General features: G+C 46.7%; 1 protein-coding gene across 1 annotated transcript in view; it reads right to left on the reverse strand.

Annotated features, from left to right (window-relative positions):
* The window catches only part of LOC135388777 (zwei Ig domain protein zig-8-like), a 228,419-nt gene that overhangs the window by 15,143 nt on the left and 186,582 nt on the right, over positions 1-26,694 (reverse strand). Inside the window, exon 2 of the mRNA XM_064618568.1 lies at positions 516-724. Coding sequence (XP_064474638.1) covers positions 516-724 — 209 coding nt within the window. The remainder of the gene's footprint in view (positions 1-515; positions 725-26,694) is intronic.

Consider the following 26,694-nt stretch of genomic DNA (forward strand, 5'->3'; position numbering starts at 1 on the left):
ACCTGGCACACATCTTAAGTAAGGTTTAGAGTCACTAAATAAGCTACGCTTCCGAGTATCGACACTGAGTACCAAGACCGAGCATGCGCCATCTTGTTTCCGCGCTATGCTACCCACGCGCGCTTCAGGGAACTTAAGCACGTGATGCCATCTATCGCGCGCGGGTGAAATGTTCCTTTCGTTTACAAGCAGCTCATCAAAGCTGACAGCCTTGAGGTCCCCCTGACTACCTCGGGACGCTCCAGTTGGACAATACATGATCTCACAACAATCATACACACTTCTCTCTCCCACAGGGTGCACTATGTTGGCCGTCTTTGATCCACAAATGGATCCAAATGGGGACGGTACCGGTGTGGTGCGGAAACAAGATGGCGCTCCTGCTCACCCTTGGACCTCAGTGTCGATACTCTGAAGCGCAGCTTATTTAGTGGCTCTGGTAAGGTTCAGTCTGTTACCGAGAAGCCACAATATGAGCCCGTTCGAGAAGAGTGAATGAATATTAAGTCACTCACTGTTTTGTCACCGAGGTTGCTGACAATGCAGTTGAGATAGACGGTCTGTCCTAGTTGCGTGGTTACGTTGTGAGCAGGACCAAAGGAGGGTTGCGTGTGGCCGGGCCAATAGTCGACGAAGCCACCACCTTGGAAGCCTCCCTGCAGCTGCGGGGTTCTTCTCGCTCTGCCATCCCAGTCCACTGCCCGAGGAGGTTTACCCCAGGTGCCTGCCGGATAAAACATCGTGGTGAATACGTACATTATAAGACAGGAGAGATTAGCTAGACGAATGACGGCTTGCTATTCCTCTAGAAAGAGACAGAGTAGGAAAAAAAAGTATGCGAATAAATTGGCGTTGAGCAACCAAGTATAGAATCATAGCAAGTACAGCTCACAGTTTCATGTCCCTGAGAAGGTTCTTCCACCGGAAGATCATCCCATGAAGTACTAAATGTTCAAGTATATCGGTGTGGTTGATCCAGCCGGTGTGGTTCAAGTATATAGGCTTATCAATGCGGTGCTTATCTTGCCACGAAAAAACAAGGTCGATCTACCTGTCCAACCCTATGCAATCGAACTTTCAGTATACATTCATTTCCTTGTATCCTTTAGTTGTTCAAAATCGAGCCGGCTCAAAATGCTTTACAATTTGAGAGTTTCGTGAATACACACTACATACAGTATCATGTATGACAAGTTATCCACTATGACATTTTTGTATTGTGTGATGTGCACTGCATTCGACATAATATCTCCCAGAGCACCTGCAGCGTTTTCTGAGAATACCCCATGCTTAACCACTACAATGAATAAACAGCTAGGAAACTGCTCTCCATTGCCAGGTGAACACTAGGCAACCCATTGCCACGCCTTAAATCCTACATCCTTACGCAAACAGCCATGCCAATGCGTCAGCAACAACTTTCCGCTTCACCCTTCTATGCCCTTTGTCAATATTACTGCATGTGTCGTGCGGAATTTCGCAAACAATCGCCGTATATTTTCTCTCTTGTAAACTTCAGACTCTGTTGCCCGTATTCACCAGTCCCACTTAGCCACTGGTTTAGTGACGTCTGGTTTAAGTTGATCACGTGATCTCTCCGGCTCTGAAGTCCGTTTGACCACAACGCATGCGCATTATTCACATTGTCACGAGATGGGTGAGGGGAGGGAGAAATTAGCAGACGACGGAAGAGCCGCAAAGAGGAAGACTCCCTTTCTTTTTGTTTGTTTGTTTGTTATGAGGTTGATAAAGAATAGTTCAGGCGGCGCTGGCTGGCGCTGCTACAGGTGGTTGCGGGATGGTGTGTGGGTGGCCGGCGGTTAAGCCTGCCTTTGTGTTTGTTAATATGACCGGTAAAACAATGTACAAAGAGCGCGTTTGCCATGTTTTTGAAGAGGCAGGAGTACGTATTCTCGTGGAGGCGATCGTTGTACTTTTGTCAGTGTTCGGTCGTCGATTGTGGTTGCGTATAATAACTGCACCTCCATGGACCATCGCTTGTTTATCGTTTGTTGTGCTGCATATGTGGTGAATTGCAACGACAGCCTTTCGATCGCTGGGGCATGTCAGCAGCGTGTTTTTACGCTTTCAAGTCTGGTGTCATGTGCGCAGCGTGTGTGCAGGCGTATCGTAACGGTAGGCTGCCTGTAAGTAAACAGCAATAACATTGGTGCAAGGGTGGCCATATCCTGCATCGGGCTCCCACACGCATAACTTTTATAGCGTTATGCTTTCAAGAAATTGACGTGGTACTTTACAAGGTGTCACAAATCTGCAACGCGTTAAAGCATCGCTTCGCTGGCTGCGTTTGTTCGGGCGCACGACTGAAAACGAACTGTGCAGTCCTGTTTACATCCGCGTCCTGTGTGTGTGCGTGTTAGCGCTGTTTTCGTTATGTTACCCAGGGTGCCCCTGCCTGTGAGTTGTGTGGAAGTTGCCAGTGTCGTGACCTCCTGTCGTTCTATCAGTGCGGTGCTATGGTTAATTGTGACCTCCTTTATCTCCGTATCTCTGCATATAGCATTCTTGTACAAATCATCAAGCACTGAAGTGATTTATTCTGTTCAGCTAACAAAGACTGGCTGTGCTGTGACTGTCAGTTGCTGGAATTTAACAGAATGGGAATGTACACACTTGTCCTACAGTCATATATTGAGCGCACTTGACATCACAGACGCCATATCTGCAAAAATAAAAGGGCACACTTTAGTGTCGTTACAATAGATCCGAGCCATTCAGAGTTTGTTGTTTATTGATACCACATACACAAAATACAAACAATCTTCTCTTTGCTGTTAAAATTGGTCAAATATCTCGTACAGAAGGTCTTATTTGTCTCAATAATGGTGTTTCAAGGGTGGAGCAAACATACAATGGACACAGGCAAACACATACAACAACAGCTGCAACATCAGCTACAAGCAAATCCGTGCTGCTATTTGCATTGTGCTTGCTTGTTCAGAGTCATATATTATTGAGGAAACGCTTACATACCTGGTCAGGGACTTTTTCTGCGCTCATTCTTTATAAGCTCCTCTCTTGACTTCATACTGGCATTGTAAACAATCTCACTTCCATTATCATTGCACCATTACATGCCAAACAATCACCACCACCAACACCTAAAAACTCCCCACAGCTGATGCCATGCTATAATATGCCAGCTGAGGCTTTTAATTTAGACTTTTTGTTCAGAACGAATTTCTATGGTGATGCAGTTGCAGTTACCACTTCAATCTGACACAGATAGCTCAACTTTGACAGTAAAATCACATGAGAGGCCCGTGTGAGCTCTGCTTCTCCTTTGGCAAGGCTGCTCTGAGAACTGCCACTGTCCAATTGTGCAAATTAAGGTATTGCACGATTACATCAGCAGCTCTATACAGCGTTCTTGAGAATTTTCTTTTTTAGCTTTTAAGTCATGCTATAGTTCCCTGACTGTTCCCAGTTTTCTACACTGTCCTGTATTGCAGACAACCTGAAATACAGATGGTAAAGCTCTGAAAAATTTGTGCATGTGCCCCATGCATTTGTGCACTGCGTAGTTACGCAGTTATAAACTGCACAGCTGTGTGTTGAGAGACTGTGCTATTTCTTGAGAAACAACACCATGGAATATCAAAGCAAACAGCAGCACTGATCATTGTCTGCTAGCTTTCTGCATTGATATGTAATGGACAGTAAGTGGAAGGCTGCAATGGACAAATGAATGCAATGCAAATAAGCTCATATAAAGAAAAGAATGAAACTTGAAATCAGATGCATCTTATCTACAATGTGCTGCTATTATTTTTTAGGAAATACAGGATTGTATATCTTTCTTCCACATTTTATGTTATCTTTTGAGACACTTTGGCAGTTGTAACTTTGCAAAAGCCGACATATTCATTCAGCTGTGTCAGCACAAAGCTACACAACCAGACAGTATATTAGGGTAGTGAACGCGGTGTACTGCATCATCAAGGACAAAGTCTGGGAGCAGAAATGTGGGACATTGCTTAATATTCAGAAAAATAACATAGATGTTTTTGCATGGCTGACCACCTAACTTCAATAGCCAGTGATTAACATGCGATGTCTTCAGCTGGTGTAGTCTGGAAATTAATAGGTGACGTATGGGGAGGGGGGGATGGTTTGCAAGTTAACAGCACCCAACAGCAACAACAGTTTCACAGATTTTGGGCAAACACATCTATGTTGGCACACAGGAAGGGCATATAGTTATTTCATTACTCTTTGTTGAACTTTATGTACCCATAAGGGTGCATTACAAAAAAAAATGAGAGCGGGCAGGGTTACAAAAAGAAACAGAGGTAGAGGTAGTGCAAAACTCCTCTTTAGAAGAAAGGAAAAATTCTGCATACACAACCGCAATATTCCTGAAGCAATGGTTTCTACTCTTACAATGACATGTTTTTCATGCATTTAAGCAGGGTTAGTCACGTTCCAGCCACATATCTGTACGACAATTAGTTTTCTTCACGTTTTGCATTGAAGAACTGCTTTCCTGAAACAAACTAAATAAGAAGGTGTAACTTATGTCACAGGCATTTTGTGCGAGTTATGCAGTAAAACTAGTATGCTTGAGGCGCCACATATTCTCCTGGTGATGATGTGAAGGAAGGAAGCTTCAATCTTTCAAAATGTAAATGAGTGCCGTAGTGTCTTGCATTGTAACAGCATCTATAGGCACTCTTTCCTGTGGGCTTTCGAGTGACAGATTCATACATATTAGAATCATTTGTAATGATGCTGATAACATTACACCCTTAATTACATCAGAATTTTGTGACGGTAGTATGCCCATATTGCGTTCATTCTTCATTCACTGCTGTGCATTTAGGAGTGGAGTGTGAGTCAAGGCAGAGGTGAGCTAGTAAGCAATGGGAGTACCTGTTCCTATCAGGTAATATACAGGACATGTCAAAAAGGAAGAACCGTGGGCACTTAGCACGTACCTGTACTGGTGTAAGGAGAACGAAGTTGCAACATAATTGAAAGTACAGTGAAGTGAAGTGTATATTAGAAGTGACCATTGGTTTGGTTCATGCAGTATTACTACAATTTCTACTATTTTATACTTATTGCTCGAACTCAGCTATTTAGAACACATTGAAGACAGACACAACAGAACGAAATTACAGGCATTTGGGCATTCATGATAAATAGAGGCATGGTTGCAATGTGGATGTGAATGCAGATGTATAGAATAAATCTTGTGACCTGATTACACAGGGGCGTGTTTTTCTATTCTTAAGATTTGCGCCTTACAGCATATGAGACTACACAACAAGTGCACAGATCACACCAGTGTAAAGCTGGAGTGTCGTTGACATCCGTGTCGCCACCATGTCATGACATCAGTATCATGACAGCTGTCAACAATGCATAGCATGTGAGATTTACAAGGAAATCTTGCAAAAAATGAGCATGCCTGGGTTCTCAGATCACATGATCTGTCATACATCTGCAGTCACATCATAATGATACCCATGATTTAGCACAGACAATACAAATGTCAATCTGCCACGTGGTGACTGTCCTCAGCCTAGCTGCGTTTCAGACAGATCAATGTACTTGTGCGCCGCAGTACAAGGTGGAAAAACAGCACTACAAATAACAACAGGTCCCTGTGATCTACATATATTTCACAGTACTGGTAATTGTGTTACTGGTTCTCTTTGCACCGGCTCAGACACGCCCTACATGTCCTTCCATCACAGTTCCCTTTTTCATGATCTCTATTTGCTCGTTATGTGTAACAGATAGCATTTCCGATATTCAATCACTCTTCATGTCCAATGTACAGCAGTAATTTCAACTCTTCAGTGTTGGTACTTCCTGTGCAGTAAGAGTGTCAGCTAGTGGTTCTGCTTTTCATGCTAAACTGCCCAATGGAATTCCGCTCTGTTGCACTATCAATGCATTGGAGTTGTGTCTCCATGCACAATGTAGTAAATATTTCTTTTTTCCATAGCATGTGGCATGGGACAAACATCTGTACTTCACAACAAATACTTGATATCCTTAATAATAATAATCCTTATGGAAATGCGTAACAAGTTTTATTGATTTAATGCAAAGAAACAACTCAAAAGCATGAGGTACAGGCACTGCTGTGCCCATAACAGATAATTTGGAAGAAAAGAAACAAAGTGTTGGACATACACAGTGCTGCTCACACAATGAAGGGGAACACTGTGTGAATCATGGTCATGGGCTTGTATTGGCAGTAATCGCATCCCAGAAATATGTTGCTTTGATAAAGTCTGCAGCCAGGTTCCTTGTGTTTTGTCTCTTGCGGTGGCAGTCTACAAAGCCACATCTACTGTTAGCAGATGATAAATGTGAGCATAAAAGCAAGTAGCTGTCACCTTGAATATTTTCTATTATTACAGTACATCATCATTGCAGAAATGGTGGTTGTTGGCATATTTGCCCTCCCCTTCTGGTGTGGTGTGCTGGAAGTGGTAGCGCACACATTTTAGCTACACATGTACTTACATGTGCGTCCTTATAAAATTTTGAGACCTTCACTTCTCTGTGGATTTTCTCCTGAACCGGCAAGGTGAAACCTGCTCACAATTTTGCATGCAGCATCTGCACACACCTGACAGTGGTATCGACATCATGACTACATGGGCTGCTTGACACTCTAGTGTTGTGTTTATATGCCCCGTGAAGGCTCTTATTTGTCCATACAAATTCGTCGACACAAAACATTGCTCACAATATTTCCTTGTATGCCTCTGCGGGATATTTCTACCTGTACTTTTATCGAATAACCAAGTCTGATATCCTAAATACACGCTATTTTGTCAAAATTTCTCCCAGTCGACATATACAGCAGCACTCTGCATTGAAGCCGATAAGCATAGCCAGATCTCACCAGCACAAAATTGCGCCAACAAACATGCTCATAGTGATTTCCAAAAAACATTAGTGCTTTCATAATGACAGAACACAATAGTGCTTTCCTATAGGGCTTGCATCTTTCTGGGCAAGCAAATCAAGCTTCCAAGGGGATCTAGAGCTTCCTCCATATGTAGTCCTTTCCAGAGTCGGATCTGAAATATTGTACCTTGTTAATGCACTGGGACATCCAACATATAACTCCAGGTACCCTCTCAATGCTACTATTTTGGAATGTCACTCATAGCATTTCAAAGTCGAGCTACGTGCTTGATATTTGTGCCTCTACATGCTGGGTAACATGTACCATACTCCGCTGTATAGCTGTAAGGCACATGGAGGTATAACTGCTCCATGGAACCTCCCCTCCCTCTTGTGACCTCCGTTTAGTTTAGAAGACAAACACGATGGATGCATTTTTAACAGGAAACACTTAACAGTAATCTAGGAACACAAAGCTCGTTCACAAGTATCAGCGATCACTGAAGTGTGCAGCAAGTCGTTAAATGTATCAATCAGAACCAGTAACGGCAGCACAGTACGAACTATTGTTAGTGATGTATAACAGAGGCACTAGGGGCTGTATTAAAAGTACCACGCACAATCAGCGTCGTTTTTGTTGCTGGAAGTAACAGCTGTTTGTGCACGACTTCCTGTCAGCTTTGGATCGGAAAGTGACTTGTGTCTAGCTGCCAATGTTGACATCACTAAATTTGACGATATTGGTCCTAAATTAGGAGAGCGGATTTCAAAATTTCACTTCATACCGATCGTTAAGTTTTAACTCACTGGCGGGTTTATTACTTCACTTACTTCGCTCACCTGTTCCTCACAACGTTCTTTTTGCTTAATTTGCGCAATTTCGACTTGAAAACTATTGAAAACTTGAAAACAGCGTCCAGCAAAAACTATTTTTGGGTTGTTTCTCGAAAGGCTCATTCACAGCTGCTCCGCGGTAGACCGGCTTTAAACTACCCCCATCCCTAGTTTAAATCAGTCCTATGCAAATACATGGGAGTTAGACCATCGCTAGGCCGCCGGGTTTACGTCGTGTGAACGGCGAACGAAATGAGACGTTGAGGGCAAATATTGATTGGAGTGCAAAAACATTCGCCTTACAAACGCTTCTAGTAGCTTTATAAGTCAAAACTTACCTGTATTTCGCCGAAAAATTTCCGTCGAAGCGTAGATTAGGCCTATGTGTTGAGCACACAAACTCCATGGAGGCCGCCATGGGCCTCACGGTAGCCGGGTTAGACCAGCGGGGTGGTTGTTCGTGATTGGCGGACGAAGTACTCACGTGATCAACTTAAACCAGACGTCACTAAACCAGTGGCTAAGTGGGACTGGTGAATACGGGCATGTGAGTGCGTGAGTTCGGCGTGAGTGAATGAACTCTGATGGTGAATAATTTACGTGTTCGTGAAACTTTCTTCCAGCACTTTACCTCATTCATAGCATGCAGTACGATGAACTACCCGAGAACAACAACGGCGCGATATGCCAAACTTTCCATGTCTCTCTCTCTCTCTCGCAACCAGCTAACCAAGCACCTTCAACATATTGTTGCACTATTGACTCCACTATCAGTCACAATGAGTGCCTCCGTTGCCAATTTGATGGCATATCAGATGAGCGAAGGATCGATATTTAAACAGAGAGAGACAGAAAATGAAGATCATTGTTCCATAAATGCGGACCATGCTAATCCATAACACGTAAAGCTGACTGCTCAAGCGCGCGTTTGAGCACTCGTCCTTTTTCTACGCATTGCAATGCATTGGAGTCTTATCTCAATCCTCCACGAGACGCGACCTAAAAGAAAACCAAATAAAGGATAAGACGATTCGTGAACACGGCAGTGACTTTCCCAGTCAGCTAAAGGTCTTATACTTTTCTTTTTATCGGGATTGAGGAACACTATATGTACTTCCCCATTTTGCGTCATTTTGCTGGATTGCGCAGCCGTCGCAATTTTCGATAGCGCTTAGCCAGCTTTATGTGGAAGCACGCTAAAAACGAAGTGAGAAATCCAATACGCGACAGTTTGCAGCTAAACAGAAGAAAAGAAAAAGAAGTGCACGGCACGAACACGAAAAACGTTCATTGGCCGGGCAACGTGCGGTTTGTCCAACTGATTTGGCTAATGAGCGCAGGCAGCTCATTTCCTTAATGGTGCAAAAGTGTCTGAGAGAGAGAGAGAGAGAAAGAGAAAAAAAAGGAAAGCGAGAGCGGAATGAAGAGTAAAACATCGGTACGCTTCGGTTCTTCCTGCGAACCCCATTTATTACAGGGGATGGTTGCACGCATTAAAAAAGCTTTATTGTCGATTGGTACCTGACCTTCCCCTTGGGAATTCAGGCACAAAGTGTCAGCACCTCCATTAATGTCCAGGAAGGAACGCTAATTCATTCCAACTGTTTTCTGTCCTTGCGCTTCGCTTCACCCTTGTATGGTCCGATAATGTACGCTCTCAAGAAACAATTGCACTTCCGGGAGAACCCTTAAAATGTAAAAAGTACTCTTCATCTGACAAAGAAATGGTGATATAGAACACTATGAATTTGATGACAGATGGCTATGTGCGAAGAATTTTGTGCAGCCTCCTGGTAGCCAGGGCACTCACGCACGGGGTACATCAGGGTGAAATACTTTCTTCTGCCCTCTTCCTTTATAAATGTGGTGCGTAGGTCTGTGAGCATCTATCTACGCCAACGTTAACATCGACAGAAGATATAGTTTCAAGGCGTATAAGCTGTAAGATAAACGTTGGAGGTGTTACCTCATCTACTCGGCCGCCCACACCCACGGCGCCTATCTTGTTCTCATGGTCCTCGGTCAGGCAGCTCGAAGAACAGCGCATTAGGAGTCAATAGCAGTTCAGTCAGTGTTCAGGCGAAAGGAGGGCAACTCATTGACAGAATGGCGTAAATGCAAGCTAGCTGGTGGATAAATTCCATGATAGGCAAGCCTGAGCGATGAGCAAGACACGTAAACAAACACAAACACGAAGGCTCAAAACCAGCAGGACGTTTAATTGATAACAACGAACTTCATGAACATGTAGACGGTGCGAGGGAAGACAGAGAGAGGGGAATAGGGAATTGAGGACAAAATGAGTTGAAGGTGGCCAAAGGAGGCGCTTGAAGGCCGGGTGGATACATACAGACGGCACACTAATACAATTGCCCACACTCTGTATGGCCAACGCTTCTCTCAAAAGACGTTTTCGCCTGTCTGGTTCCCACGCCAGCACCGCCGTCTGGGACCATAGCGGTTGACAATTATTACACATTCTTAGATGATCCAACAAATTTGAATCTGGGCTGTTTTTATGCTGGCCCAAAATTTGGTTAAGCAAAAGCAAAAAACAGCCCAGATTCAAATTTGGTGGATCATCTAAGAATGTGTAATAATTGTCAACCCCTATGGTCCCAGACGGCGGTGCTGGCGTGGGAACCAGACAGGCGAAAACGTCTTTTGAGAGAAGCGTTGGCCATACAGAGTGTGGGCAATTGTATTAGTGTGCCGTCTGTATGTATCCACCCGGCCTTCAAGCGCCTCCTTTGGCCACCTTCAACTCATTTTGTCCTCAATTCCCTATTCCCCTCTCTCTGTCTTCCCTCGCACCGTCTACATGTTCATGAAGTTCGTTGTTATCAATTAAACGTCTTGCTGGTTTTGAGCCTTCGTATTTGTGTTTGTTTACGTGTCTTGCACATCGCTCAGGCTTGCCTATCATGGAGGGCAACTTAGCAACTATGGCGTGGCTTTATGTAATTTTCAGAAGTGGACACATGGTGGGAGGCTAAGAGAAACGAGAGGGAAGGAAGGGTATCAGTGGGCATCCTGAGACGACTTCCAGGGAAAACCTATCATCTGAAAACCTGCCGGAAAACTAGGAAAATGGTCGGGCAGCACGGTCGGTAGTAGGATTCCATCCCAGCATGTTTCAGTGTGTAGCATGACCTCTGAGTTACCACTAACGAGCCCATGACACATTTTATTGACCAGCTGAAACAACGACCGCATATCTAGATGTGGGTGACATGCTTCTACTGCAGGAACGACTTTTTTTCTTTTTTACGCTGGCTGGAGGATGGGACAAGATGCAATGAGTTTTTGGGTGGGTGTGTGCTTTTTTTTGTATTGTTGACTCTATGAGATGAGCCACAGAAGATTGTGTACTCATCTTCCTAAGCTTTCCCTAACCATTTATCCCGCTTGTTACCCCACTGTGTGTGTGTGTGTGTGTGCTTTTGCGAACAAAAACTTGAAACGACAGAAACAAAAGCTAACACTCAACAAAGAGTGAAAGACCTCGTCGCGTTTTTGCTTTTATATTAACGTTGCAAAGTTAACGGTGCGCAACCGCTTGTCGGGTACTGAGACGCTTCGTATCTTTACATTCTTTTCGAGGGACCATGAGAGTTGTAAGCGTTCTGACAGGAACGACCAACGCACCCAAATGTTCAACGGAGACGCCAAGCCGCGAAGCTTGCAGAATGCGGGATTTCTCGCTCGTCTTTCTGCCCGGTGCTTCCGTTGCACAATATGTTTCGAGAGCAACAACGACGAAAAAAGGACAAAGACATGACGCTTTGCCTTTGGCCCGAGTGCCGTCCAGATATCTCGTTCCACTATTCCGCGTCCTCACTTTTGCTTGAACTTATGCGACTGCAACATTGAACACGAAGGAAACTAAAGAAGCCGGGCCCTACTCTATTCGACGCTGGCCCACAACACGTGACATCATTGTATTTCCTCCGAAACGTGTTTCACTTTATACGAGCGAACGCTTGGTTCTCTCCGCAGTATGCGGCTAGACTTGCGAAAGAAGTGTTGTTTCTTCTTGGACCTTCCCGTTTGAGCTGCATTCGGTGGTAAAAAAAAAAAAAAGGATGGGTGCAGGAAGGAAGTTGCACTGCCAAAGTCGGAAACACCCATTCGAATCACGTCGCATAAGCTCAGTGGAGCCCGGAAGGAATGGCTTTGTCTCGCGGGCTTCATGCAAAATGCATACGACGCGACCGGTGCTGTTCAAAGGGAAGAAAGGCAAGTTTCCCGGTTTCGGTGGGGATGAGTGGCGGTCAGCTTTGATGTGCCGCCTAATGAAAAGGGAGGAGTATTGTGCAGAAACTTTTCCTGTGTGCATTAGCGATGCTCGATGCGCATTCCGGATCAGGTGTTCTTACCACTGGGATACGGAATTACGTTCCGAAGCGGAGTTTGATCGGTCAAACGAGGATAGTTGCTATTCAGTTCTCTGTCGTCGATGGTCTTTTGATGAACCCACAGAGGATGGGCGTATAAGTGCTGTGACGGAAGAGGGCGCGTTTGTGGTGTGGGGGGATGCCCGCATCGTTGAATAGCACGATTTCTTGTACAAAAAGTTGGGTGTGCAGTAACGCAAGTAATTCATGTCGCGTATGAATATTTAAAGGGTGTGCACCATGCTACGTGCATATGAGAGCCTTTTCGAAGACCGTGAACCCCACAGAAAGGAAGGCAAGAACCGTCCTTTTTTAATGCCCATGTAGAATCATATCTGTTTGAGATTATAAATAGAGAAGGGAAAAAAAAAGTCTACCAACCAGCCCGCTTGCTCCGTAGTTCCATGTCCCTGACTCTAGATAGAAATTTTGATAGCCGGTAAACCGTGCAATGAGAAGGACAGCTGCCCTTTGTAACGAGGGTATAGGCCTAGCTGTGTCATGATTTCCGCAGAATTTGTCCATACGTGATGATGGTGCTAAATGAACAACTTTTCTTCCTGGTCATCTATCCACAATTAACAGAAGCGCTTCCCTGACGAAAGAAACTGCACAGCAGAAGTCGCAAAGAGAAAAGCAAGCAAATGAATAAAGGGAAAAAAGATATCCATGAACTCTGGCAGCAAAATTGGATGACCAATACTGATGCTGCCCTCCCATTTTCTACACGCCATGTTTCCGAAGATTACTTGCGCTATGAAAGTTGAAGAAAGCAGAAGAGGGCATTGTGCTTTACGTATATACCTTTGCACTCAAGTGCGTTCTCAGCGTCAACATGTGCCTCGCTAGAAGACAATGCTACAGATTAACTTCGAGCAACGCTGCCTCAATAGACATGTTGGATTTCAGTTTAATCTTTTAAATCATTCAGTGCTTTCACACGTCAAGCGTCCTGGAACACCTGGTAGCACCAGTGCGACCTACGTTTCCATTGTTTTCTTTCTGTTTCTAATCTAATCTAATCTAGTTGACGTTGAATGTTTGGTAGCCGAGTGAAATTAGCGCTATTCACTTGCCCAAAACACAAGTGAAACGTGCAATATCATATATCTATGAGAATCCCAATATCTTTATGTTTGGAGTTCCATGACAGTTGGAGGAAAGGACGGGTCGGGCTCTGTACCCGCTTGGGTTTAGGGGGCGGAATCCCACAGCGCGTAGGGTCACCAAATCTGAGAAAGTCTAGGAAAACTCCAACAGTGGTCCTTTTCCTTTTCTTCGTCTTTCTTGTCGGGAGACTGACATATAAGTATAGCTCACCATAATATAAGCCCGAGTCAGGCCTCCACAGCTCCCCGCATTTGCGGCAGTAGAAAAATAAAATCACGTCACAGTCACGTGGTATTACATCGTCAGGCATCATGACGGATGCCCATTGGCCGCAGGAGGATGCGCGCTCCGGGATTGGTTGATAAGGTTTCGAAATATTGACAGTTCACTTTTCGCGGGCAGTCGGCCAGGCGGGCAGCTCCAAGCAAGGTCGCTGCGTCTCTGCGGCTCGCCGATGTCGGTTGACCACAACGACCAAAGAGGAAGTGTATGCACGGGTTTGTTCGTGAGTTGTAGTGACTCTGGCCATGTACTGATCTCCGATAAAGTGTCAACCTACGGACATTCTTGCCGAGTCGGAACTGGAATGCTTGGTGAGTTGACGCCTGAGGAACACTTTAGAGCGCTGTCGCATTTTCAAATACAGTGACTAAGAAGAGAGTGTTCGTAACGACAAAAGTATTTCCCGTGACTGTGTGACCCACGGTGCAGCGCCAGAATGAGAAGAAGATGCTCATCTGTGAAACGCACGCACTCGTGGACTTCGCTCGCCTCCAGAAGTAGACTGTGTGTGTGCTTTGCAAGTTCGAACTTGGTTTGGTTGCTGTCTATTCAAGGAACGAAACGTCCTGTACGCACGTGAATATATGAGTCAAACATTTGAGTTTATACGTTGCATCAATAAATATGTATTTAGCCTATCAAAAATGTCTTAGTTATTTTGGAATAACGTGCGCCAGATATGAAAACCAGTAGAAGTCAATGGCAGCCAGGGCCGGCCGAAAGCCGAGCCAAACGGAGTGGTTGCTGATTGGTTGGCTGCTAGGCATCACGACGCATTTTCATTGGTCGTATGTCCAGTGTTGCCTGAATTATCTCAAAGTATGGGCTCTATGGGGAGCTGTGGGCGCCTGCCCGAGTCTCGAATAAGTTAAATGAAACAGGAATGCCCAGTGGATGTTATTAGAGGGTTTTAGAGAATCGTAAGCGCACCCCTGTTCCAACTCCCTATATGTCTTCCGAGCGCGATACGAAACACCCTTTGGAATGTGTTAGTGAACATGCGTACAAGGAAGGACGTCTAAGAAATGTGCCCCCCCCCCCATATACACACACACGAAGAGAGGATGATGAGAAATATAGCAAACAAACAGAGCCATTATGTAAAATGGACTACTATATGTAGATTATCCATGGCTACAGCTCTTTTTCAGTTACACATTTCACCTCAGATGTCTGGCGACGGAAAGCCACGAATTAATATTGTTACATTCCACGTGCTTTCCTAAAATTATCCTTCGCTATATTCTTCTGTTGCACACTAGTAACTGACCTTCGTTCACCCACATGAAAAAAAGAAGAAAAAGAAAACCCGATTACGCAGCCAACACACCCATAAGCGCAAGCGCATACTTGTAGACTGCACTGCAAAGGCGAAACCCCTTCCTCCATGGATTCCCTCGCTGCACCGGAAAACAGGATAAAATCACTTCCCCTACCCGGGGGGGGGGGGGGGTATGTTTATCGAGAAAGGAAAAAGAAGAAAGGAATTTATATCCTAGTGCATTTAAATCGTCGCTATAAGAAAGGCGGGAGAAACCATAAAGCGAGTGCAGCAACAAGGTCTGCAGTCCTATAAAGTCGCCATTACCTCCATATGGTGGCATAAATAAACAATCCTTCCGGGAGAACAGAAACGACTCGGCTCGCTCACTAGATATAGACCAGCTATCTAGCTGATTTACGTGGCCGGAAGCAGCCAAGAGGCGGCGGTTTCCGGTGCCGAGAAACCCATTACGTTGACACATGACAGCCACTTTTCTCGTCCACTGTGCATAGTCGAATGCTGCCCATAGCGGACAGTAGTAGCCGTATGAACCATTATATATGTAAACCATCGCCGTGTACATACAAACTGCAATATGAAAGAGAGTATTATAAGGCATATGCCTGCATTGGACACTGGAACACCGCGAATGCTGCAGATATAATTTTAAATACTATATGAATGAATAGATGAATGTGGTTCATATTCGCAACGCCGTGCCGGGAGGTCTAGAAAATTACGGATGGATTTGGTGCTTTTGAATTCAATTTTGTCTCAGAATCTACATTTCATTTCTTACAAAATTACTCTCGAATTTCATTTTGGTTTTCATTCAGTACAACGGGGCATAAAGACAGCAGAGCACCAAGCACAGCTTTCTTTTCATTATTATTGTTTGTTAATATCTGCGTGACATTTTTTTTTGCCCGACATGCGGGGAGCTTGCACAGAAAGCCCCGAAAGCTCTCTTCACGTTTCTGGATACCATAGGACTTCGATCAATATTGTTAAGGGGCTCATTATCTCATTCCCCGCATCACCAGCAGCAATGCGGTAGAGTATCGCCCCTGGCGATGAAACTCCCCAGTGATTCAACATCCCGAAATCAAGTTGTTGTTTTCCACAGAAAGTATTCCGAATCAATACCATCTTGTGTTAGCATACTGTACTTGTTTACAGCTTAAACACGGACACAGGAGCACCTCAACGCTTTCCACGCCAGTATGGTCCCATGCACGCAGTGAAAAGGTCTAACGCGCGGTGTTCCGTGCCTCACGGTGGGCCTTACTGTGCAAATGTCATCTCGGAGTTGTGTGACATTTGAATTGGAGCTTGACCCAGGACATTCAAGTAAATCCCCCCCTTCATACTTTTTTCCCGTCTTTCTCTTGTCTTTCTATCGTACCTCGTGAATTCATCAGCGGAAGAGCTGGGACATATACCGAAGCTTACTGAAGAATGAAGGTGCAAGGAGTCTCCGTCGAATAAAGGTCGTGTGCAGTCGTACAGAAAACGAGTCAAGATGGGGGGGGGGGGGATATATGCTTATTAAAGATAAAGAAAGGGGGAAAAGTCAGACAGGCCAAGATGGCCAGAAAGGTAAGCTTTTGAGAGCTCATAAGTGGAAGCACCGTTTCTTTCAAAACGTCCACCATAAGAGTATTTTCTGCGAGGTCTTAAGTTAAAGCCTGTCGTAAATGCGTCTGTAATTGAGGCTAGTTTAGCTGGTGGCGTTCTATTGCCGAATGAGCTCCATGCCGATATGACGGCGTATGTTGTTCGGGGAAGCTCCCGTCGCGGGCAGGCCATCACAGCGCGCTCTGTATTTGCCAAGTAGCGTCGGAGGAAAACCCAGGAAGAATATCGCGACACCACAGCCGGTGTCGGAAGGTGGATCACTACCCTGTCTCGGCGTGCAACAGTTTTTATTGCGATGTGTGGTGCTACGAAATGAGAGCATGACGTGGTGAATAATACTTTGTACAAAATTATGTACATTTCGTAATGTAGTGTGCTTCACAGAATATAGGATAGCGTGTGACCCATGCACATGCCAGAAATTACGAGCTTCACATTAACAAAATAATCGGCTGTACAAATATTATGCACAGGGGCGCAACACAACAACTACAACAACAACTTTATTTTTAAGATGACGAATGGGGAGCTTCATCGCCAGGGGCGCAACACAGGAGTAAGATTAAAAATAGCTGGAGAAAAAAAATGACAGAAGAAAACAACTATTAAAGGGACTGTAAAGTGAAATATAACCACCATATTTTAAGACTGTGTGATGATGATGACACACAAATCGTCACCTCTCGTGTCGTCATACTTTACGTACTAATTAATTCTGAACACTTATAGAAACCGAACGGTGGCGACCTTCTACGCTCGTCGACGACAGACTGGGAGTCGACCGCGGAATGGCGGACACATATATGATATTGAGGTACTAGATAACGTATCTGAGACAGGTTACTAATTACTATTAGACCTGCTTTGAAGAACAACAGAAACTCTGGAGAAGTTCGGTTTAAACTGTTGTAACGGTTGTATCGTGTGTATCCCTTTGAGAAACATCTGCGCAATGTGTGCCGTCTGTTGCATTTTCCCCTCTCCTGCATCTCTGTGTCGCGTGCTCCTCCGCCACAACCCTGGTCCCGGCTAGAGTAGAATGACCAGAAGATGTGAAAGTCGCTTTTTAACGCATTTTGTGAGCAAAACCTCGCATCCAGGCGATTTCTACGGATGTCAGGTTTGCGTTCTAGCGTTCCGGGATGCACCAACCACAGGGGTGGCATCCAATGTGTTGCTCCGTAGACGAAAGCGTGCTATGCGAACGCAATGCATCCTGGACAGGTCCTGGTCGCACGTCACAGCAAACGTCAAGGCACACGTGACCTTAAAGATGGCGGCGTCCGTGATCGGCGGCCAAACCGTTTGTAAACAATGCGGTTGTTGTTTCTGCGCGACGTTTTGGATGTCTTTGGATAACGGTAATTATTTTTATCCGATAATCTCGCAGTAAAACGCGCAGTTTTGCACATGAGGCCTCGTACTGTTGACGACTTCCAAAGATGTGATGACGACCGCGCGTTAAGGTCCACTGAGCCGATGCGATGTACTTAAACTAAGGAGAAATGGGCTACCATGTTGCGGAAGAAGCACCGCGTAGTTTACGCTGGCAGAACACGTTCATCTCTTGGCTTTATGACGACGGAAATATGTTGGTAAGCGGCAAAACATGTAAAACAAAGTCACATGATATCAAAATGACGTTTTCTATGACGTGCGACCAGGACAAGATGGCAGTTTTGCCAAAAGCACCCGCTTGAGGGTAGTTACAACAATGGCGGGTTTGACCCCGTGGCACCAACCGTGCAGCTTCGACGACGAAACGCTACGCCTTACAAGATGGCTCGCCTAGTTGCTTGCGTTTTAAATAGATGGTGCGTGAGCCGCCGCAGGGTTGGCAGGTTGGGAGTCCGCAAGTTTTCCTTGGCGCAGGAACCGGAGAAAAGGTCCCCTCAAAAGTCCGTCCCATGAAGTTATACTTTATCGCTCGTAATTCGAATCAGTGACTATTAGACCGCGAATTTTCATGTAATTTTTTTTTTTTAAATTGGTGACATGGTCTTGTACTTGAGCGCTTAAAACACGATTCTGGTCCAAACCTATGGGACTGATTAGAAGAGTTCTGCAGGAATGTAGCAGCGTGGAACTTTCAGCTACCGAGCATGGAAAGAGGGAAATGTATTGTAGCGACACAACCTCGGCACCCAGGAACTCGACACCACGGAGATTATCATGATTCATACCTAAAAGCGCAGTTTGAAATTTGGAATTTTCGACGCATTATTTTTAAACTGATCTATCGGATCTATCGGATAACTATCTATCGGATCGGACGTATGTCCTCTTCCTAGTTCTGGCAGTTAGCTCTCTTTCCTGAACCAGGTACTAACGGCCAGATAACCAAGGACACTTCCCTGTCAGGTATATAGGCCACTGCTACAAACAACAACAACAATTTATTCTGACGATGAAGTGGGGAGGTTTTCCACTCCAGGAGTGGAACGCTACCCCATAGCTAGAGGTCTACTATGAGTGATGACGATGACGACGAGAGATGACGGTGATGATAGGTGATGATCGGAGTGGCGATGGCGATCCTGATCGTGATGGTGGGAATGTCCGAGGGTGCTGTCGGGGTCACAATGAGTCCTTTAGACCAGTCGCCTAAAAAAAACAACTACATGACGTAAGGCCACCCTGGAGTGGGCCGCGGTGTCCGGCCCGAGGATGCACGGCAAGTTGAAGGGGCGGCAGCCAAGGGTGGCAAGCTGTCATTGCAGTGTACACTTCTCGTTGATATACGTCCGACAGCGGAGGAGTATGTGCTCTACATTGGCAAGTACACCACACTCGTTGCAAATAGGGCTAGCCTCACAGCCTAGCTGGTAGCGATAGAACGGGGTGAAGGCTGTAGAGGAGGTGGTGTTCCCCTACATGAGTCCTGACCGGCGATGATGGAGTGTCCCAGCGGGCAGATGGACGTGGCCTCACACTAGGACGGTGCCGGTAGAACTGCCGTGCCAGAGCCGTAGCGCGTGGCAGCAGAGGCACGTCTTCGTCATCACACACGGGCCGCCACATCACTCCCCCCCTCAGACGCGGAGCGGTGTAGAGCTAGCGGTTGGGGTCCGCGTCGATACATGAAGAGGAGGAAGACGGGCGACACGTGGAACAGGGACGACTTGTTCAGAAATCGCAGTAGCAGCAGAATGGTTGGTGCGGGCAAGCGCTGACCGGGCGGGTTCCAGGGGCGGTGTGAGGGAGGTATGCCGAAGTAATTCAGAGAGGGGCGACAGAACCGCGACCGGTTCGTGAGCGCTGGGCTCGTAGTGTTGTCGCCAAGGAGACTGCGGGGAGGACCATCGTGAAGCACGGGGAGACCGGGAGTAAAACTCACTGTGGCCTCCGTGCGTGTCCCCGGTGGAACGTTGGTCCCAGAGCCTCTTGACCGCATGTGGACGAGCTGCCAGTGTCTTGTATGGAAGCCTGGTGGGAAGGCGAGGCGGGCAGGGTTCTTGGACCGCAAGCGTAGCAGATGCGGGTGGGGCGGTCGACAGTGGCGTACCGCGACCGGTACAGGAGCGTGATGCTCGGGAAGGTGCCGCTGGTGGAAGCCCGAGGAGTGCCATCACGAAGCGTGTGGCGACGTGACGTGGAGTGTGGGACAATTGCGACGTGAGCTGGGTAGATGGGTACAACCACGGTGTTTCGCGGCCGGGCGTTGCGATGAGTGGAGCCGCGGTGAATTGACGTCGTCGCCTAGCGGTTCCTCGGTAGAACGTTGCACCGTACCTTCGGAGGTGGGCTTGCAGTAATTTGGGATGGTGCTTGGCCGAATTACGCCGAACATGGTGTTCATAGTTCGGGTCACCAAATGTAGAGGAGGTGGTGTTCCCCTACATGAGTCCTGACCGGCGATGATGGAATGTCCCAGCGGGCAGATGGACGTGACCTCACACTAGGACGGTGCCGGTAGAACTGCCGTGCCAGAGCCGTAGCGCGTGGCAGCAGAGGCACGTCTTCGTCATCACACACGGGCCGCCACATCACTCCCCCCCTCAGACGCGGAGCGGTGTAGAGCTAGCGGTTGGGGTCCGCGTCGATACATGAAGAGGAGGAAGACGGGCGACACGTGGAACAGGGACTACTTGTTCAGAAATCGCAGTAGCAGCAGAATGGTTGGTGCGGGCAAGCGCTGACCGGGCGGGTTCCAGGGGCGGTGTGAGGGAGGTATGCCGAAGTAATTCAGAGAGGGGCGACAGAACCGCGACCGGTTCGTGAGCGCTGGGCTCGTAGTGTTGTCGCCAAGGAGACTGCGGGGAGGACCACCGTGAAGCACGGGGAGACCGGGAGTAAAACTCACTGTGGCCTCCGTGCGTGTCCCCGGTGGAACGTTGGTCCCAGAGCCTCTTGACCGCATGTGGACGAGCTGCCAGTGTCTTGTATGGAAGCCTGGTGGGAAGGCGAGGCGGGCAGGGTTCTTGGACCGCAAGCGTAGCAGATGCGGGTGGGGCGGTCGACAGTGGCGTACCGCGACCGGTACAGGAGCGTGATGCTCGGGAAGGTGCCGCTGGTGGAAGCCCGAGGAGTGCCATCACGAAGCGTGTGGCGACGTGACGTGGAGTGTGGGACAATTGCGACGTGAGCTGGGTAGATGGGTACAACCACGGTGTTTCGCGGCCGGGCGTTGCGATGAGTGGAGCCGCGGTGAATTGACGTCGTCGCCTAGCGGTTCCTCGGTAGAACGTTGCACCGTACCTTCGGAGGTGGGCTTGCAGTAATTTGGGATGGTGCTTGGCCGAATTACGCCGAACATGGTGTTCATAGTTCGGGTCACCAAATGTAGAGGAGGTGGTGTTCCCCTACATGAGTCCTGACCGGCGATGATGGAATGTCCCAGCGGGCAGATGGACGTGGCCTCACACTAGGACGGTGCCGGTAGAACTGCCGTGCCAGAGCCGTAGCGCGTGGCAGCAGAGGCACGTCTTCGTCATCACACACGGGCCGCCACAAGGCCACGTTCAGACGTAACCTGTGGATTAGCGACTTCGGGTGACGAGGAGGCTTTGCAGGTAGACGGTATGACAGCGTTGGGTCTACACTTCGCATAGAGGACCTGACATTGCCACAAAGAGCATCTTGAGTCATCCTGAAAGTCATGGGTCAGCTTTGACGTGCGCCATCCCAAACCCATGAGCAAGCCATATTATCGACGGCAGAATACACATCTTTTTCCTGTATTTGTATGAATAGTCTTGCTAATTCTAATATAAACGAACTGCCATTTTAAGGAGTATGACACGCATAGGATTGACGTGGGGACGGAATGATTCCCGAGCAGTGTGGCCATAGTACGTAGACGTGATATTCTGTGTATTGGGTGCTGTGCTTTCATAGCGAGTACAATGCAATATCTTCATCGATATGATACCTCATATATATATATATATATCTTTTTTATGATATCATATTCACAGATTTCTTCATAGATATGCAATATCTTTAAAGATTTCAGTTCATAGTTGCATGAGCTCAGGAGCGTTTAATGTACAATTATTCGTACTTTAGTGAATGCACACGGTACGCTGTTTTAAAAACTGTGTTGCCAAGAAGCACAAACCAATAAGAGAGCAGGAACGAAGCAATCTTTGTGGGGTGACCTTTTGAGGGGACCTTTTCTCTTCCACTCGAAAATTTGACAACTGATTGCTGAAAAGAATGCTCAATGTACACCAGGCGAGTATGTACCTGAAGTGTCCAGGTTACAAGCTTTCAGAAAAGTACAGAGTTTCTACAAGTTCCCATTCACTTTACAGTCCCCTTAAAGGAGCATTAAAGTGGTATCTAACATGGCCAAAAACTGCTGTCATCTTGTAAAGCAGTACGTGAAAAGCATTTCCACAAAATATTTCCGTCCAAAGTTCTTTCACCATGGTGCACTTAATTTGGAAAATCGCTGCCGCGGTGACAGGCCGGAGCGCTCCAACTGCAGACCACACCCACTCTACTGTAACATTGGTGGTTGAGAGCCCCTCATTCGTTCGTAGGAAAAACCGTCTCCTACGAACATTGGAAGCTGTTTCTTGTTGACTTCTATTCTTTATATGATTTATATAGCGTTTTCAAAAAACAAAAAAAACAAAGCATATATGCAGCCTGAGAAAATAAGACAATAATAATAATAATAATTTTTATTAGTGCCCAAGAACGGCCGCTAAGGCCATGGTGTTGGCGCACACAATACACATAACTCACAGTGGATACAATACAGACATAAACGCACAAATAATTATGTACAGACATATATATATAATACATAGACATATATATTATTACGGATTACGATCACAAGAGTAATATATCCGTGGCTCCTGTGCAATCTCAGAATTCACAGTAGCAGAAAGCAAGCGATGGCGGCGGTATTGTGGCGCCACCTGTTAGCCACTGAACCAACTGCGCGGTGAAAACGGTCGGACATGCTGCACACTGTCGAGAAGCACGGAATTTTCGCTGTACAAGCGCAGTTAATTTCAGGCTGCACCACTCGTTCTTCCCGTGGTGTCTGCGGTCTCAAAAAATCGTAGTTGTGTCGTGGACAGCCTTCAAACCACGGAGGAGAAGTAAGGAGACCGAACTCTGCCGCGCCGCCGTTGAAAAAGTGTGGTCCCGATTCCTCGAGTCTAATTGTGGCCGCGGCGCGGCGCTCGCGCTCCGTCAGGTACTTGCTCCTCTGAAATGACGCGCTTGTAATGCGCTGTGTCAGACTTACTAGTGCGTCCAGTGCAAGCAGGAAAAAATATTTTGATAAAGAAACACGATTGTCGTGTATCAATGAACGATCTCTCTTTGCATTTTTCGCCAGGAGTTGTTGTTGGTGCAACGCGGGAGGCTTTCATTTTACAATGTGGGGAAGCCGCCGTCAAGGGGGATCCGCGTTTGCTCGAGGCTTGAATGTCTAAATAAGCGTAGTGCTCTCGCAGTTAAGAAGCTGTTAAGAATCGCGGAAGTATGTTTTGTTTTATTTGACATCAAAAGACACCCGAAGGAGCACAAAGGTTGTTGTTTGACATCGTACAGGATGGTAAGTTGCACCACTGCGAGATCTACATTGTCAATGGTGTGCACTGATTATTATTACTTCCCACGAACATCTCGCAGGGAACATCTCTGAGGAAATGATGTAATTGAGCACATTTGGATTCCAGCTGTTGCACGACAGCGTCGTAGCGCGCGTTTCTACCACACGCTTCGCGTGCACAACGCTTTGGGAAGCCGGAGCTTTTTGTCGTAATTGTGAAGCATCCGCTAGGGTACAGAGGATAGGGTTACATTTCACATGACACCATACACAAATTTAATACCAAGGTGCCAGAACGCACTTTCATTCACAGGTTTGCAAACGCGGTAGAGGACTGTGTACACGTACTGAGTCCGTACAGTTTAAGGAAGAGATTCCCCAAGACGATTTTCATCTTGGTGTCCGGTTGGGGTGTGAAGCCCATATCTACTGGATTTGGGGCTTTTTTAGCTTGGGTAGAATACCTGGTGTAAACGTTTTGAGCAGCATGCTTGTGCTGAAGTAAATTGAAACTCCTAGGCATGGAACTGAACATCAAACTCAGTGTTATCCAAGATGTCAGTGTTGGACAACAAACATTAGACTTTCTCTTCTGTTCCCAAAACGTAGCATAGCGTGTCACTAAACGTCGCCATACACAAATTTTTCTTAATTGCTTTACACTTACGCAGATAAAACTTTCCCAGTCCCAGCTTATGCGGCGACACCACATATAAATTCTACATATTCCGAAAAGATCGCGTCCGGAAACTTTAGAGATCTTCAAACATATCATTCTCTCCACGCCATTTAAATGCGTCTTTTCAGCACAGCCTTTGCTTCTTTTGGAGTAGGTCCCACCTATGACACGAAAATGAGGCAACAGAAATTGCAAAACAAGATTGGAGCTGACCAGAAAACATTAACTCATTGTTGGAGAAAGCGTTGTTAATTTTTATAACACAAACACTCGTTTTTAACGCTTCTTAGTAGAGTATTCGAGGACAAACAGCGCATTGCCTTGCAGGAGATTTCGCGGAGCTAGTACCGGAGGGAACGCGAGCGCCGCGCCGCGGCCAACAATAGACTCGAGGAATCGGGACGTCATTCTCCAGCCGAGTTCGGTCTCCTTACTTCTCCTCCGTGCTTCAAACTCTCCATTTCGGACATCACGTAGCCGGAGAACGCATGGCGTCTCCGAAGCGGTAGCAGACGCTCCGGCCTGCGCGATGTTGCTCACCTCGATCATGTGATCCCAGGTCCAATGAGGAGCGTCCTCACCACTTACGTCACATAGTGACGCGCGTGGTGGCGCTCATCACGTGCCTATCGTGAAGGCGAAGGAGGGTGTTTCGCGCACGGTAGGTTCGGGGAGCTATTGCAGGCGTCCCAATTTCGTTACTGTTGCACTAATTGTGGGAAAACCGTTTTCGGCCGCCTAACATTCCATACTGACCAAGAACATAAACAAAGTTGTGGGCCTCTAGACTGCTCCTTTAAGTGATGAAAACGTGCGTCCTACGACGGAATACGGGATATGGGCCGTATCGTTAGCATCATATGCACGTCAACCTACCCGGAACACATACAAGCTCAACGCGAGTAGAGTATACAGAAGCAAGCCACACCCAAACCTGTCCGGGGGGTATTTTCAATGGAGAAAAACAACGACAAAGGGCAGGAAGGAAGCGTGCAACATCACTACTTAAGTAAACCCGTTTCTTGAAGCTGCGATGGAGAACGTCCCAAAAGAAAGTAGCATCCCTACATGACACTGAAGCGAGTTTAATGGCTTCTTCGTCCAGAAAATACGACGGTTTAAATTGGTCTATAGCACCTAGAATCATATGTTGCGGAACCACACATGGAACGGTAACGTTCCAATGGGTAGGCAGTACAAGGACGTGTCCATTTTCCATCTCATGGTTATAGGTCAAATCGCCAGCACCGCACCACCAACTGGGTGGGGTTCAAACATCATACGGTACACTGAAGGCAGAAATAGCATATCTATATATGAATGGATTATGAGATGATCGCTTCAGATTTTGTTGGTGCTTTTTTAATATGAATTTTCCGTAAAATCGTAGCCCGAGGAAATCTGATCGAGTCTATACGGCTTCTTTGAACCCCGAGATAAGCAACAGCGTGTCGTAAACTCTTGACAGGATCAGCTAATCTCGAAAAATGGCGGAATTGGACTAGGCTACAAAAAAGGGTACAGCTGTTCGCTCACAAAGCACACACTGCAGACCATCTGACGAACAAAAGGGCGCAACAATCCCGATCCACCCAATTTCACTGGTGAGAGGCAGAGTCCTGCGTGGGTCAGAATTTTGGACCCGCATACCGAACCGTACCCGCGAGTGCAATAACCGGAACCCGCGTTAGATTCCAAAATGAAACCCACAACTGCCCGCGACCCCTACATTATTTTTTTCTCCAAAATCGCAGCTATATATGGGCAATGTTGGTCCAGTACTGCTCCAGTATTGAGCCAGTATACCCGATATCTGGCCAATATTGGGCCAAGATACTGTGCTACTTGTGCCGTGCTGGTGTCAAATATGACACCAGCGTCGACCCACGCAATATTGCAAATCGAGATCCGAATCTGTAGGAAAGTGTGGGTTACACGCTACTACCTGCGGGCCGTGCGGGATTCGAGCAGGAAAGGGCTGCCGCAGGCACATCAGCTCGTAGTACGTAGGCTGTCAAAGAAAGGCGCATATGCTCCTGTTTGCACTCGATTAATGTGTATTTTTACGACAGTACGTGCAGTAGCTAATGCGGGAAGTAAAGAATGTACATATTTGCTACATGCGCACGGTCGCATGTGGAAAGACACCACGTGGTGTTTTAGCGGCATTAAGAAGCGTCCCTAAACGCCCCGAGACTCGCGCACAATTAAGCTCAATACCCAAATATCTAGGGGCTTTGCTAGACCGCCGGGTTTGTTAGGAAGTTGGGTGCAGAATTCCACCTCATTAGCCACGATCCGCAGCATCTTACGCGAGCTAATGCGGTTGCCGCTAGCATCGCAAAGCCTTCGCACGTGGTATAGCCTAGTGCACAATGTATGCTATAAAGTGCTCTGGCTGCATAACTTGTTCAGGCAAAGACTTTAATTTGAAATGTGTGCCTTCGGAAACTGTGAGTATGCGGATCTCCCAGGGCTGAGCGACGGAGTGGTTCATTGTAAAATGCGAAAAGAAGAGGTGAAAGTGGGCACTCGTCGTCGCACCGAATAGTTTATGAACATATAGGCCACGGGAAGC

This window comes from Ornithodoros turicata, chromosome 3 (genome assembly GCF_037126465.1).
Source record: "Ornithodoros turicata isolate Travis chromosome 3, ASM3712646v1, whole genome shotgun sequence".
Taxonomy (NCBI): Eukaryota; Metazoa; Arthropoda; class Arachnida; order Ixodida; family Argasidae; genus Ornithodoros; species Ornithodoros turicata.